The 15,535-nt window shown below is 42.5% G+C and overlaps 1 protein-coding gene and 2 long non-coding RNA genes across 4 annotated transcripts in view; 2 read left to right on the plus strand and 1 right to left on the minus strand.

Moving 5' to 3' along the window:
• Nucleotides 1–792: 792 nt before the first annotated feature.
• Nucleotides 793–1,885, minus strand: LOC128822001 (uncharacterized). The gene is made up of 4 exons (XR_008441310.1): nt 1,595–1,885; nt 1,149–1,309; nt 1,032–1,072; nt 793–934 (listed from the first exon to the last, which is right to left on the minus strand). It is a non-coding gene; the product is annotated as an uncharacterized LOC128822001 (long non-coding RNA).
• A 108-nt stretch (nt 1,886–1,993) lies between these two features.
• On the plus strand, nt 1,994–6,542 carry LOC128822000 (uncharacterized). The gene is made up of 3 exons (XR_008441309.1): nt 1,994–2,134; nt 2,260–2,373; nt 6,076–6,542. It is a non-coding gene; the product is annotated as an uncharacterized LOC128822000 (long non-coding RNA).
• A 4,208-nt stretch (nt 6,543–10,750) lies between these two features.
• The window catches only part of ST8SIA5 (ST8 alpha-N-acetyl-neuraminide alpha-2,8-sialyltransferase 5), a 41,745-nt gene continuing 36,960 nt past the window's right edge, over nt 10,751–15,535 (plus strand). For both annotated transcript variants that reach the window (XM_054003464.1, XM_054003465.1), the window contains exon 1: nt 10,751–11,139. In XM_054003464.1, coding sequence (XP_053859439.1) covers nt 11,009–11,139 — 131 coding nt within the window. In that variant the 5' untranslated portion in view covers nt 10,751–11,008. The remainder of the gene's footprint in view (nt 11,140–15,535) is intronic.

Below are 15,535 nucleotides of genomic sequence, written 5' to 3' on the forward strand. Positions count from 1 at the left end.
TTCTTGCTTTAAAAAATCTTTCCGTTCCAGGAGACCTGTTATTTTAAAGTATTTTGATTCTCTTATGTTGTATGGAAATATAATTTCCCCCATCTCCTCATCCTGACCATTTTTTGATGTCACTGAGGAGGAGGAAGTACCGAAGGTTTGCTTTGTTTTCCTTTTGTCTGTGAGTGGAGGGTTAACAGCAGAAGAGGGAAGAAGGGTTAGCAAAGGGGACTGCTAGTCATGTGGACAGAATGCCAGCAGCAAAGCTGGCACATGTTGTTCCATTCACATGGAAGTATGTTTTATTCATTTGCTGATGATCATCTACAGTAGCTGTGGGAGAGAAACAAGAGGACCAGGGTAAAAGGGGAAATCTGGGTAAAATTCTGTAGCCCCTTCAGTGGTAGGTGGCTGCAGGAACTGTGATTTTCTGTGACATTTTCACTGGATTTAAGACTGGCACTTTGAGTGGATTAAATATTAAGGGGAAAACAATCAAGGCTCACATCCTAACATTATTTACCTGACATCAGCTTGTCAGGTAAATAATTTTTGTTTCCAAGCTGTTTTCACACTTGGCCCTCTTGCCATCCCATCTGCAGCTGAAATGGTCATCCAAAGCTCCTGTTATACTCAGGAAAGAAAAAGCTGGTTTTGGGATGTGACTCATTTGACGTATCTTTGTGATACTTTCGTATTCAAAGAGCTCTTATTCTCCAGGGAGCCTGTTGACTAAATCCCAGCTAAGTGCCTGGAGGGTTTTGGTGAGTGTAGGCACATTCATTGGTGGTGGGAGTCAGACTCATCTCTCTTCAGTGCTGTTAACATCAAGACTTCTTGTTTTCCAAGAGCTGTGCGTGATACTTGTGCATCTTCAGCAGGCATGTCAAGGAATCCGGGATGGCATTGCGTAGGGAAGTGGATCCTGTGCTCAGTCAGGTGGATCCTGCTCTTGCAAAAGCGAGATATTAGGAACTCAAACTGGCAAAATCATATGTTAAAAGGCAGCAGGGTTACTATTTTTTTTTTTTTTTTTGCCTTACACAGTAAGTGGAAAGTTGTCCTTGTTCCTTCTGCAGTACACCTGCAAGGCCAAGAAATGCTCTGATTGCTGGTTCAGAAATGAGGGAAGAGGTGCTGAGGAGGGCAAAGATGCCCACCTGCACTGCGTGTGGAGCGTGGGATGAGCTGACTAGGTGGCAGACAACTCCCCCTCAGCGTGCAGCCGTCACAGTTCAGGTGCTGGAAGCAGCCATGCTATCACAGAAGTCCCATCTTGCCTTGCCAAGCCAGCCTGGAGACCTCAGTGGTGCAGCTCTGCCTGAAGTCAGGAAGGAAGCCTGGTAAAACATGTAGCTGAGCCCAAACCTACAGCTGATTAGGAAATGATAGGGCTGTTGTCCCCACTCCAATGAAGATAAGGATGGACTTGGTTTTTTGGCCTGCTGGGAGGAAGTTTAGGGTTTTACATGAAAATAAGATAGGATAGTTCTGCAAAAGCAGCAAAATCATTAATGATTCTTTAATTGAAGCTTTTATGTATAACATTAATAACCTGTTAAAGCCAATGGGGTATGAAACATTCAGAGCCGTAGTTTGAAATCACCTTGGATGGATGTTGAACTGTAACTTTTTGGAGCTGTGTAACTTTTCACTAGCTGCTGGGGAGAAAAAAAAACTACTAACAGGAACACGTTAATTGCTGTAGCACAGACATATTGTGATGGGAGAGTGGAGATTGCAAGGACAGGCAGTGGATACAAAATGCAGAGTTAATGGCTTTTCTGCATATTTTAGGGGAGGTGACGCGCTGGTTCCAGGCAGCAGCTGGTGAACTCAAATCTGGAGCTCTGTGTAGGGCTGGTCAGAACTTGCAGGGATTTGCCAGGTGTGTGACCCAGAGCAAGGTGTGTGTTCCTGTGGAACTGGTGACTGTCTTAGCTAAGGTGATATGTCACAGCACAGTGTTTGTTGTGAAAACACTGATTTTTTGCAGTGCCAGCTGGTTCTGCTTCATCAACTGGAAGGAGAAGTGCTGAGGAAAAAAGTTTGTCCTTCCTTTGTCCAGAGCAGAAGAATGCTGAATGTACAGATCTGAGCTGCAGCTTCCTTGGATTTCCAAGCCAAACCTGTAGTGATACCCAAGGTGAGGGGCCAGCACCTGAGCATGAGCTGCCAGAGGGAAGCTAATGACCCTGCCATAGCTCCCTCCTGCACTGGAAGGACTTAAATTTCCTATTATTTTGTGTTTTATATAGTCCTTTTTTCCAGCTGCGAAAGGAAAATAGAAAACCTCTACCTGGAGCAGTGTATTGTGAGGAATGGCTCCAAATGAGGAAAAGCAAGAGCAACTAGGAGGCTAGAAATATGCAAATTAAAAAAGGGGTAAGGGACATTCTTCATACACCCTTCCCACTTTGCTTTTAATTCCCTTGCCTGGTAAAGCTTAGAGCAAAAGTTGAATCAGTTTAAAATGAAAGTATGCAACAGTTTAGGATATATCCTCCATAATATCTTTGTCTTTGGCACAGTGAAAAAAAAATAATAACTTTTTGTGATTATTGCCCCTTGTATTAAACAAATATTTTGTCTCTGATTCCAGCAAGGAAAGGTGAACTCACAGTGGTGTTCTTGTTTGCCAGCTGCTTCCGTGCACTGCAAGGACCCACAAACAGTACTAGTTTTGGTTTTTGTTGTCACATCAGTGAGGAGCTCTCCTCATCAATTACGCAACTTTTGAAGTTCTGAAACCTTCAGTGTGAATCTGACACTGTGGTTCAAATTCTCAAGTGCAGCAAAAGAGAAATTCAGATTTGGGCAATCCATATCTGTGAAAGGGGAACCATGATAACAACAGAAAATGCAGATCTAAAATCCAGGCACAGTATACAATTTTAACCGTTCATGAAAAGAAGCAGCAAGCCAGTGGAGGAATATCTTCACTGGTGACTTCTCACTGTTAAATGTCTCAATACATTGAATTACATTTGGAAGTCATATGCATTGAGGAATACTTTGTAGACTCTGAGCCAAAACAACCATGGTTTTATTGTGTTTGAGCCCTTGGTTTATCTTCCTCCTTTACCCAGGTCCAAAGCCTTTCTCTCTCACTGCCAGTAGCCCTTTTCTTGCTGCTGTTTGCTCTTGTGGATATTATTTATTATCATTTGATATTTATTATCATTGAAACTCAAACTGTAGTTCGGAGAATGCTTTACCAAGAGTAATTTGTTCCCAGCAGGACCTTTTAGCTACACAGTAACATGAAAGCATCAAAATGCCAGAAGAACATTATAAAAATAAACTGCCCTGGTGCTAAAATAAGCTTTAATTGATTGAGAATTGCACTGAGCCTGACAATCCAAACCATTTATTATTATTTTTCTTTCAAGCTTCAGCTACATGTGATTTAAAGTGACTGAATTATAGTTCCCACATACCTCCCTAACCACAGTGCGTGAAAGAAAACCCACGCACAAATTTCTTAGCTCCAGAGGAGCTGCTGGATACACCTGGAAGAAAATAAAAAAGCTGATTGAAAGTGATGTTTAAATAAAGGTGATGCTGATAGGAACATTCTGAAAAGAAAAAACAGCTCTATTCTGGCTGAATGCCATGCTGTGCTACCCTCTCCTCATCCCCACTCTTCTGGGGATGTCTCTCCCTCTCAAAGGCATTTCCTTAATATCTGCCTGCACAGCACTGGGTCCTGTAGGCTGTTAATATTGGCTGTGGATAAATTACCATCCTGTCTTCCCCATTTTAGGTTCTTAGAGAAAATAAACACGTCCAATTGGCTGTACTCAGCTATTTAAATGAATACCTGTTGCAGGGTCTCCAGCAAGAGGCCAATACCACCACCAAAGATTGTGGATAAAAGTGGAAAGTTTTCTGACTGATGGATGTACTGGTGGTCCTGTTATATATATAGAAAGAAATACATGGAATAGAGCACATGGAATGGTAGTTGGAATATAGCTAATGTCAACGGGGTCACCATAAATCATAGAATCACAATTTGGGTTGGAAAGAACTTTAAAGACCATCTTGTTCCAGCCACTGCCCATCAGCAGGGACACCTTCCATTATCCCAGGCTGAGTTTAAGGCCTCACTGTAAGTCTTTCTCAATCATAGCCCTGGACAATTTACTTGCAGCCAAGAGCCAAACAAGGATTTTCATTTAACTCCCAGCATCCTGAGGGGAGGAAGATGCTTAAATATGTTTTTGGCCGTGGCCCTCCATCTCCCTGCCCATGCCAGCACTACCTGTGACAGTGCTGTAAAAGCCCAAGCTGCTGGTAGTGGTCAGGGGTGATCGATGCCCTGCCTGTGGCTGGAGCTTTTCCATCTGGGTGGCTGGTGCTGCCCTTGAGACTCTCAAAATTTTGGCAGCAAAATGGACCATTGTTGTCTTGGTTTTGCACTTGTTTGCAAGCTGAGCCGTTTCCATGCTACCAAACACGACTTCCAAATTGCAATTCCTGCTGTCTGCCAAAGGCGCTAATAAATCCCACTCTCACCTTTCCTTCTTGCCTTCTTGGGTAAATTACAAATGCCCGTGGCAGGAGCTGACTCAGCTGATGCCTGGCTGCAGTGTCTGACTGTTCCAGGAATGGTCTTTATTTGTTACCCTAACACAGGAAAGCACGACCCAGGGATTTTTGGCAGATCACAGATCCAAAGGAAGGAATTTGAAAATGCCACCAGCTTTATTAACAGACACCTCTGTGGCCACTTTCAGGTCAGACCAGAGACTGTGCAGGGCTTAAAAACTGAATCCACCCTGCCCCAGGAGGGGCAGAAAGGTGTGTCTGGTCACAGTGCTGTAACAGTAGAGATGTCTGTCTTCCAGGTTCCTTGTGCAGGTTCCAGTGGGCATTTCCACAGTGCCAGAAGAGCAAAATAAAATATGCCTCATGAAAAATAGGGATTTTTGAAGACCACAAAAACCAGATGGATTTAAATTTTTAATTAATAATTTTTGTCAGGACTGAACTAAACATGGACTAGCATGGATTATTAAAAAAATCGTGATGTGTCTGAATACTTATTGGCTTTGGCTAGAGGAGTAGCTCATGTGAAGTAGTAGTTAGACCAGTGATGAGTAATGTGTGTAGCCAGCATTATAATTAGTGCTGTTGGAGGGCATAATGAAGAATGGCTCAAAACCTGAATGTCTGGGCTGCCTGAAAGGTCATGGGAACTGAAGCTGGTGGTTAATTCAAGAGGAATATACTTAATTCCGTTGAATACAAAATCAGTGCACAACGGAGATATAAAGTTAGCCTTGTAATTTTTCCTAAATAATTTTCTATAATAGCTGTCTTTTACATCTTGATTATAAGAGCAGTGTAAAAATTTGAAGGTTTTTATTAGCTGGTAGTTCAGAGGAAAAGTTTCATTTTCACATTTACATCCATTCTGATTAATGCCACTCACTGACAGAGCAAAAACACATTCCAAAATCTGATATGCTCTCTCTGTGAATTAATATGCCATATTACGTATTTTTAAAAATATCTGAGATTAACATTTTCACTTTTGCTATAAAAATGTATTATTGAAATAGTGAAATAATTATTAATTGTGGTTTTCAGCATTAGATAATGTGTGATCCTTATTCTGTCCATGGGAAATATTTGTTCATTGTGATGTTACTACTGGAATATTTTCATCCAAAAGAAATATCAGTCTTTCAACACCCATTAAAGTGAGTGCTACTAATTCCAGCACTTTCCTTTGGGAGGTTTTAAAGGTTTGGTGAACTAGGTGGGAGTTATGTCCTGTTTGGAATAGAGGCAGGATCAAGTTTCTTCTTTGAGAGCAAGTGCTGGCCATGGAAACCCTTTGACCCCTCTGTGGCTCTGCCAACATCTCAGTCCCCTTGATTTGTTGCTAAACCCAGAGCTCCCATGCAGTGTTCCAAAATCAAACTAATGTTTATTATTGACATTCCTGTAAATGAATTTGGGTACTGTTACTTTTTTTCTGCAGAGAAGCTCGGCTTCCACTGTTCTCAGTTACTTCCAGGGCCATGAGCCTGAACAGGACCATAACGTTCACACTTAACTTCCTTTGTTTTCTAGGAACATGGAAATACTACTGGGAAAGCAGAGATGTCCCCAGCTCTGAGTTTTGCATTTTGCTATACATTTTAGCAGGCTCTGCTATAAGGAACTGTCAACAGTAAATGTACAGCACTGCAGCCAAGGCAGCCTCTGCAGAGCTTCCTGCCAGAAGACATTATTCCTTTGAGGAAGACATCATTCCTTTTCCAACAGAAATTATGTCATCAGGGAACAAAATGGGTATTTTATGCACTGGGTCATTTTTTTCCCCCCATAATGGGGCACTATGTGACCCATAATTGGAAGAAAATTGGTCATGACTTGAGAGATGACATATATCCAGTGTACAGACCATATGTTATGTTCAGGACATGTCCTCTAATTCAGCTGTCTCCACAGGTAGGAGCCTGGTGCCAAATTAGCCACTGCCATCTCCATGTGCTGAACCCAACTCAGAAGAAAATAAATGTTTACATCTTACTGAATCCTTTCAGATTCCTTCACTTTCTCAGCTTAAGACATATGGATTTGTGGCAGCGGTGGGGGACTAGACATTGTGTTAAGCACTCGATTATGCTAATAAATTCATGTTTTATATCTGCAAAAGAATTAATATTGATAAGCATATGTTTATGAGTTTCGTATTCAGTGGAACCTTCCAGCCATATACCTATGTGCCAGCTCTTTGCAAAATCAGGAATCTAGCAGTTTACACAAGCATTGTAGAAACTGTAAATAGGTATGATTTAATTTTCATTTAGGGGGGAAAATGAGATGTAAAAAATGTTCTCCTCAAACTGTTCACCACCCATAGTATTCTGCAATGCTGGCTGTGGAGTTCTTTGGTCTGAATAACAGCCATGAAGATGAGAGTGGCTGAGCAGGCAGGAAGAGAAAAAATCCTGAAGTATGGGGAACATAAAGCATGTCTTGTTGACTCTATGAGTCTGTGAGTTTAACATGTTCAGTTAAGTGTTCTGTGATTTAAACAACCAAGAGACATATCTGCTGTCCCAGACACCAAATAACCTTGCTTTCAGCTGAAATTAGAATGCATGATCAGTCAAACACTGATTCAAATGACAGGTTCAGTGAAAGATACTTTAAAAAATTCGCAGTCAGGCCTGCCTATCAAAAATGAATTTTTCTAGTTCATTTGCATTAAAAAAATAAACTGCAGCTCAGTAGGAAGGGCTGTGTATTGTCCTTTCAACAGAGAGAAAGATATGAACTTATTGCCTCCAGAAGAGAAGTAGAGTCTGACTCTTACCAGATTTTGTCCTCTTGCCAATTCATCTTTCCTCATATAGAGCTTCAGTAGCATGGTCTTGGCTTCTTTCTCTTTGAGATTTAATGCTAACTTCTTTTTTAAAAAAATAAATAAGTTCAAACCTGCTTCATTGGGCCTGAAGAGCAAATGATGAGCTCCCATTTGAGGGTGTCACTGTAAGGAGAATGTTTGTGTTTGTGTGAGAGCACTCAGAGTCTCACTGCTCAGGCTGGAGGAGTTTCTTGTGACAGATTATCTCTGGTGATATTTAGCAAGCAGCTCACATGCAACAAATAAAGGCCAGACACGTGTAAGACTGACTGCTTCTGGCAGCTTCATATTAAGATCCATTTTGCCAGATTTGCTTTAGATTTTGAAGTCTGCGCTCCAAGAATGATGCAGGAATACCTGTTCTGAGCTTGTGTCTGTCGTGCTGGAAATGTTATCAAAGCAGGTGGATGCAGCACTTGGGGACATGGGTTAATGTGGACCTGTCACTTCTGGGGGAATTGTTGGGCTCAATGGTCTTAGAGGGCTTTTCCAATCCTTCTCAGACTCTGGAGGGGATCTTTTGTTGTCTGCTGCTTGTTTAAGTGCAGGGTGTACAATTATTTTTTAAAAAAATATTTGTTTTTTTTTCTCTGCAGAGGCCTGACAGTTTCAAGGAGGCCTGTAGTTTGCAAGTCAAACTCTCAAAGGGCCCTGGGAATGAGTGCTGACGCTGCTCATTTCAGCACTTCTGCTGCACTCTAAGACGGTTTCTCTCACAATAAATATTGCAGGCAACCTTGCGCATCCTGTGAAAATCTGTCAGTAGACATCCTATTTCTCTCTGTGCTTGCACGGAGCTGGTCTGCTTCCAGTTGTGCAGTGTTGTTGTACTGGGCTGAGGGCAGCAAACAGATTTCTCTTGCATACGTGACGTCAGGAATGATGCCTGCGCAAGCTCTGACACAGAAAACCTCTCCTATCTTTTGTAGATACCTTTGTACTCTGCTCTTTGGGTCTGCAGCTCTCCTGCTCATAGGTCTCTCAGGTGCTGCATCTTCTGGCCAGTCCTGATATAGCAGAGAATGATGAGAGGACACAGAAAATCAAGGACTGACAGAATACATGGGCTGATTGCTGCAGCTCAGGCTCACCATCACTCCAGAAGAAAGAGCTTCTGCTAGACTCAGGAATTTGGTGCATTACTGCACAGATCTCAAGGAAAAAAAATCCCTTTGAATAGAGGGCAGTAAAGGTAGAAAAGCTGAAAGTGTTTTCACCAAAACCTAGGTGATATAAGAATATGCAAAATCAGTGTCACACCTACAGAAAATCATAGGAAGCCAAATTCTACTCTCTGATAATTTGCTGTTATTATAAAATGACTCCCAGAGCAACTGAGGCAAATTTCTCTGAGTTTTCAAAGCTATCAGTAGAAATCAAACAGTTCAAATCATTAAGTAAATTTTCCTTCACTTCTGAACTTATTGGCCTTGACTAAGCTACTGCATACAAATCTGCCAGTGCAATGTCTTGTGGGGTCTCAGCCTGGGAATTTTGATGGCCATACAGCTTTTCCTTTTCCTGAGAGGGTTTTTGGTTACATCCATCGAAATGGTACAGTTCCTATATGGAAAACAGTCTCATATAATATGAGCTTATATGAACTGATCATTTAAAGAATAAAAATTTGGCCCCAGATGGCTTTGACAATAGTGAATCAAACTATTATTTGTGTTTAGCTTGCAGTCCCCTGGTACGTGTAGTATTCCCAGTACAGTGCATCCCACTGAGTTATTTTTCTGACCTAAATATTGGTTTTCTTTCCTTCGTTCTGGAAGACCCTGAATGACAAAACAGTAGAAGATTGTTTCCAAGGAAGTATCAGTTTGTCCTTGCCCTCTACCCCTACATTTCCCTGGATAATCTTTGATCTGACCTGGGGTCCCCACTCTATTTATAAGCAAGGTGATAATGGAAGCATTGAGCAGGGTTCAGAAATAAAGGTGTGTGAGCTGTGAGAGGCACTGAGGCAAGACATAGCAGGGGCTGGATCCCTAAATCTTCTCTGCAAAGTCAGTTGTGTCTAAAGTGCTGCTCTCCAGCCTGCAGGAGTTCAGGCTGACCAGCTTCATACCTTAAACACTTGTGTGATTTTTGTTGCTTAAAATTAGGTAAGGCAAATCCTGCTTTAGCCATTGTCTATCTTGCCTAAATTGCTGTAGGTCATGCTGAGGACTAGCCCTGTGTTTAAGGATTGTGTTGAAAGGGTTGCACAAAGTTACCTTTGGCCCTTCTTCACATGGAGCACCAGTTACAGCTGAAATAAAGTCCAAGAACAGTCTCTGTTTGCTGCTCCACACAGCTGGGCTGCTGGCACACTAGAGCAATTTGCATACACTGATTTAACTGTTGGAAAATCTATGCACACAAAAATCTTCCTATTCTCTTAGACAATGGATTTTTCCCCCCTCATTTTGTTGTCAAAATCCTTTTCCCATCTGTTACTGGGGCAAAACAACCTCCTAGTCTGGATGTTTCATTCATGGATAAAGCTTTCATTGTAACTTGTTTTAGGGTTGGGGCAGATTTTGCTCCCAGTGAAATGAGCGACAAAACTCCCCGTGAGCTGAATTGAGCCTCTTCTGAAAATGGGGGGTTTTTAGAGGAGTTACGATGGCTGTGGACAAGGTCTTGTTGCTCTGCCCTTTCAAAAGAGAACTGTGTCTAGTGGAGGAACAATCAGAATATTTGTCTCTTTAAATGAATGGTTCTTAGAGCCTGCACTGAGAGGCAGGCTCCCTCTCTGCGGCTGTGAGGCTACTCAGAGCCTCCAATAAATCAGCATGCAGGCACTGAGAGCTCTGTCCTTGAAGGGATGCACAGTGACCTTGCTCATGCTTACTCTGGAGGAATAGGGGAAACAGAGGAGCCCAAATAGTGAGCAGTGTGGGACTGAAGGCTCTGCATTCTGCATGCAAATGCCACAGCACCGGAGCCACGGCACGGACGGCACGCTGCTACACAGAATGCAGCTTTCCTGCTAGCCTGACCAGACTGCTGCTGCTGTGTTTCTTTTTTTTTTTTTTTCCCTTTTTTTTTTTTTTCTCCTTTTTTCCTGCAGGGTTCTGAATGAAATCCTCATGACTGTTGCACGCTTGTTCAATAATAGCAAGCCCCAGTCACGTCTCCTTGTGAGCACATTTGGTCGGAATCAGTGAGCAGAAGCAGAGAAGAGCTGACGACTATGTGCTTCCAACGCAGGTTGCCGGAGCCCCGTGTTTGCCATTGGCTGCAGTTCTCTGGTTTGTGTGCAGCTTCCCCCATCTGGAATATGAAAATGGGATTGAAGTAGATAATTGCTAGCAGCGGGTTTTCAAGAGAGGCTTAGAGGGAACAGAATGCCTCTCACACAGCACAGGCTGCCTGCGCTGAGAGAGCTCTGAGAGATGATTTTAGATGTTACCCACGTCTGAATCTCCTGGAAACTTTGCCATGGAAGCAAGCCATTGCGCACGGTCCTGGAGCTAACATCCAAAAGGGGCAAGGAAGGGGCAGCAGGGCCAGACAATGGGATACCTTGTCCTTGGATTGCTCACAGAAAAGCCAGCAGGCATTCCCCTCCACTCCCCAGCAAAAAGGTGGCAATGAACTGAATTTTACCCGGTGAAGCTTCAGTGGCTTTTAAGAAGGATGGGATACACTGACCCTTCATCCAGCCGGGATTTGCTGGGAAACAGAACTTTGTTCTTCATCTTCATCTGCGCCTTTGCCGTGGTCACCTTGCTGCAGCAGATCCTCTACGGGAGAAACTATCTCAAGAGGTAAGGGGGGATCAGAGGGAATAGGAAAAGTTGTCTGATCAGACTGAGGGGAGACAGAGCTCCAGGCAAACCATTATGTATTCTCAGTGTTTTTGCTGATGGTAACAATATCTTGTCAGTCTGGGAAGGTGCATCCAGCATCTGAAATGTTTGTTAGATTATGAGTGCAGGAGAAGGTTAGGCAGAGTATTATGTTTTGTGAGTTTCCTGGATTATGTTTTAATCCTCAGCTGCGGCAAAAATATGGGTTTGTATTCAACTTAAACAGACTCATGACACCTGAGTATTTGCCCCTTACAGGGCTTCCCACTCTGTGTAAGTTCAGGCTGAAATGGCTTGAGATGTTGAAGTAGCATTTTCGTTGCTGAAACTTCGATGTCTTTAGAAACAAACATGCAGATGCAGTTCCTAAAATCAATATTAGTGTTCCAGACAACCCAGAGATCACTTTATTTTTGCACTGCTGTGTTCTTATGAACTGCTGCTGAGACTGCTTCGCTGTAGAGCACATCAGCCTTTGATCTGAAAATGCTCTTTTCACAGCAAACACCGATGGGGCTCTATAAATGTTTGACCTTGACCCATGCAGAGTTTATTTTACTTAAACCTAGTTTGAGAAGTTACGGTTTGCATGATTTTATGGAGATGAATGTTTCCCTTACATGCTTTGAGGTAAGTGTTTCAGTTGTGTAGGCAGCTGCTGTGGAATTTTTTACTGGAATTAAGCTGTACTCTGCCAGGAGAGATAAATGGTTTGGTTCTTGCCTTGCTTGCAACTCATGTAGTTGTTTGCCTTGTGCCAAGAGCAAGCAAAATGCTGGCAAATCAGCCAACATTTCTCTCTGGGAGGGAAAAACAAGCATGATATTAATATGTTTAGACAGGGGTGTTGTTTACCCACAGAGCAATTTGTGTGCCTTGTGTAGCACAAGGCCTTGTCTGGGGGACTCTGATTTTTTTGGGCACCTCAGCTCCAGTAAGATGTGGCTTCCTCAGCTGGAAGAAGCAACAATGAGCAGAAGTGTAGAAAACATGGGGGTTTTTTGGCTTGGAGAAAATTGAGGGGAGAAAGGTTAACTGACTTGAAATACCCAAATTAAATCTTAGAAGAAAAAAAGCAATAAATACATCTCTCTAAACACTCACAAAGTGCTAAAATGTTGCAGCAGGAAAGATTTGGATTTAATCATGATGGGGAACTTTTAAAGAAAATAATTATGTGATGAGGTATAAAATCTCCATATTTGGGGAGCTTCAGGAACCTGGTAGGTAGACAAGGGTAGTACTAAACTTCCTCAGTGTTAAAAATATGACTTTATGGCCAGGTTGAGATCTCATCTTATTTTCTCAGTTTTTCCCATTTGTCCTGGAGGCCTGACAGTCCTACCAGTCTTTGCTTTTCCAAGTCAAAACTACTGCAATAGGGTGGGAGAGAAGAAAAATAAATCACAAGTACAAACTGAAATGAAAAATGGCAGAGTAAAGATAAAGTTATGAGAAGATGCAACCAAAAACTCTTCCACTGAGTGATCCCTGTGGCCTGCCTCTGTCCTGCCTCATGCCTGGGGAACCTCTCCTGTCACCATCAGGGAGTGAAAAAAGGCTGATGTCGAAGTCCAGGGATTTCAAGGAGAAAATCTGGTTCTGAGCCCTCTGCCATCAAAGAGTCTCAAGTAGGGAGATGAGCATATATTTTGTCACTTGGACTGGAAAACACTGCTGGATTGGTTTTTTTTTTTGTTTTTGTTTTTTTTTGTTTTTTTTTTTTTTGGTTTTTTTGTGTTTGGTTTTTTTTGGTTTTGTTTTTGGTTTTTTTTGTTGTTGTTGTTTTTTTTTTCTTTTTTACTCCAATTTGCAATGTTTTCTTTTACTTTTTTCTTTCTTTCTTTCTTTTTTTTTTTTTTTTTTGAATTAATCATGTGAAAATAGTCTCATAGAGGGCTCCCCTAACTCAGTACAGGGAAGAAAAAAAATAAAGCACCTCAGCTCCTTTCTGCTGGCAATTGGCAGTTCCCATCTTCCATGGAAATAAAAATGCAGGATGTGGCTGTAAGTTTTTGGTGACAGAAAGGTGATTATGAAGGTACTTCATATGTTATTATGAAGGTACTTTTTTTTTTTTTTTAGCTTTCCTATCCCTCCTTCACTCTTAATGTCGTGCAGTACCTTATGGTGAGCATTCCAGGGCAGTCTGATTGGCAGTGAGCTCCGTGCAGGGGCAGCTGTAACCTTTAATTACTCTTGCATTTCACAAACCTCCGGTGTTAAGCCCCCTGCTAGGAGCTGATTCCGGCTGTGAGGCTCCTTGGACATGTTTTAACTTGTACCTGGTGGTTTTGGAGAGGCTCCTTGGAGAGGGGAAGGGGGATATTTATAGCCCTGGTGCCACTTGCCAAGCTGGAGCTTGGGGACGCTGCCTGAACCCGCAGCCATTTACTCACTGGGATTCCATGTGCTGCTTGTTTGGGATGCCTTTGCCTGCATCCCAACACCTGCAGCAACAGCGGGCCCCATGGCCTCCTCCCAGGGCAGCAGGAAGAAATTCCCCCGTGTGTTTGGAGAAACCTGAAAATTGCCCTAAAGTACTATTTCAGTAAATGCACAGTGCTTTTAAGTCTAAATATAACACCAGGGTAGCTCTTTTCTGTGCAAGAAGATGGTGGAAATGGGTGAAGGCCAACAAGGCAGGGGAGTATGACCTAAAACAAGCAACTTGGGCACAATGCAAGTGACAGCACAGACTCAGGACTGGTCCCGAAGAGCAGAGTGGAGAAAAGTACCATTTTCTGGGAGAAAGATGGAAAAGTTTGCTGCGTGGCTGTAAGCTGTGCCATGCCACTTACCCTTACAAGCAGGGAATGGGCTGGTTTGATGGCCATGAAATCCCACCTGAGGCTGTCCATGGAGGCTCGGGGTCCTGCATTTGCCCATAGCCAATTTCCCAGAGCATCTGTGGGGGCAGCAGGACTGTGGACAGGGAAGGATGCTCCAGGAAATAAACTCTGCTCAGTGAAATTTGATAAGGGGCCCAGCCTCTGGTCAAAGTTCTCTCTTTCCCCTTCTGGGATGTTAATGAGCTCCTGGCATTGCTGGAAGAAGGGGACAGTGTAGAGATTGAATTTCTAGGCATTCACACTTTTTTTTACCCTCTGTATAATGTTCCCCACTGCTTCCTTTGCAGTTTTATACAGTGTCATTGGACAGCAGAATCCTGTCCACCTTTTTTTTTTTTTTTTTTTTTTTTTTTTCCCTTTTTCAGTTTTCTCCCAGGTGGGATGGATATGGGTGCTCTCACCAAGGCCAGTGCCTCAGCCCTGTAGTTGCAGCTGAAGTCCTAACAGGAGAGCCAAACTGCAAGCTGGAGAAATTACATTGGGAAGCTCTGGTCTCTGTAGCTTCTGATCCCAAGTAAAAAGGATGATGAAATGAGATATAATTAAGGGACTTTAATACCGATCTCTGGGGTAATTATTTTTATTTCAGGATTAATGTGATGATTAAAAATCCACTGCATTGATCTGCTAAAGTAGGTTAAATGCTGTGGTCTTCTGCTTAAATCCAGAGCTGCCGCTTGCTTTTGTATTGACTCATCTTTCCAATGCTCGCCTTTCAGCTGAATTTTCTTTTGAATAAGATGCTCAGCTGAGGGCTGGTCTTTTTTTGTCAGGTCTTGTTTGGCCAGCAGGGAATAATCCTGGATTACATCAGGAAACTGACACTACCGTAAAAAAAATGTTGAAATCTGTCTTCATCTCCCAACCTGTAGCATGGGAGAGATCAATAGGACAGTCCTTCCCTCTGGCAAGGGAAAAACATCAGAGCAATACTTCGCCATATATCAATATTCTGTTGGCAGGAAATTCACTAAATTCTGGGTGTTTTAACAGACTGACTTCTGCACAGGGAGAGTGTCACCTGAAGAAGGGAATCTGCACCTTTAAAACTCCTGTTCTTCAGCTGAGTGAGGAGAACACATTTCCAAAACTATTAAAGACTCTAAGCAAATATTACCCCAGGGCCTGCCAGAGGGTAAATAAAAGATGGCAAAAATCACACAGCAAGAGTCAGCAAACCTTCCCATGCAGGCAGCCTGCATTATTGGAAAGCTTTGTGTCTTCTAAGTGAGAATAAAACATCACTCTTATGTATATGTGCCCTCGTACTAACATCAGAATCTCATGACTTGAGGTAAACCTGTCATTCATGAATATTTTAGGCAGCTTTTATTCAACAGTTGCACATCAATTCCCAGGCATCCTTACTTCTTTCCTTACGATGTAAGATTATTTGTGATCACTTTCTGCACTGCATGGACTAAAGGAATAAACCCAGAGGAAATAAACCTGAACTACACATTTAGTCTGTAACCTAAATTCATGTCATTCTTACTGCAGGG

The sequence above is a fragment of the Vidua macroura genome, chromosome Z, assembly GCF_024509145.1.
Source record: "Vidua macroura isolate BioBank_ID:100142 chromosome Z, ASM2450914v1, whole genome shotgun sequence".
NCBI lineage: Eukaryota > Metazoa > Chordata > Aves > Passeriformes > Viduidae > Vidua > Vidua macroura.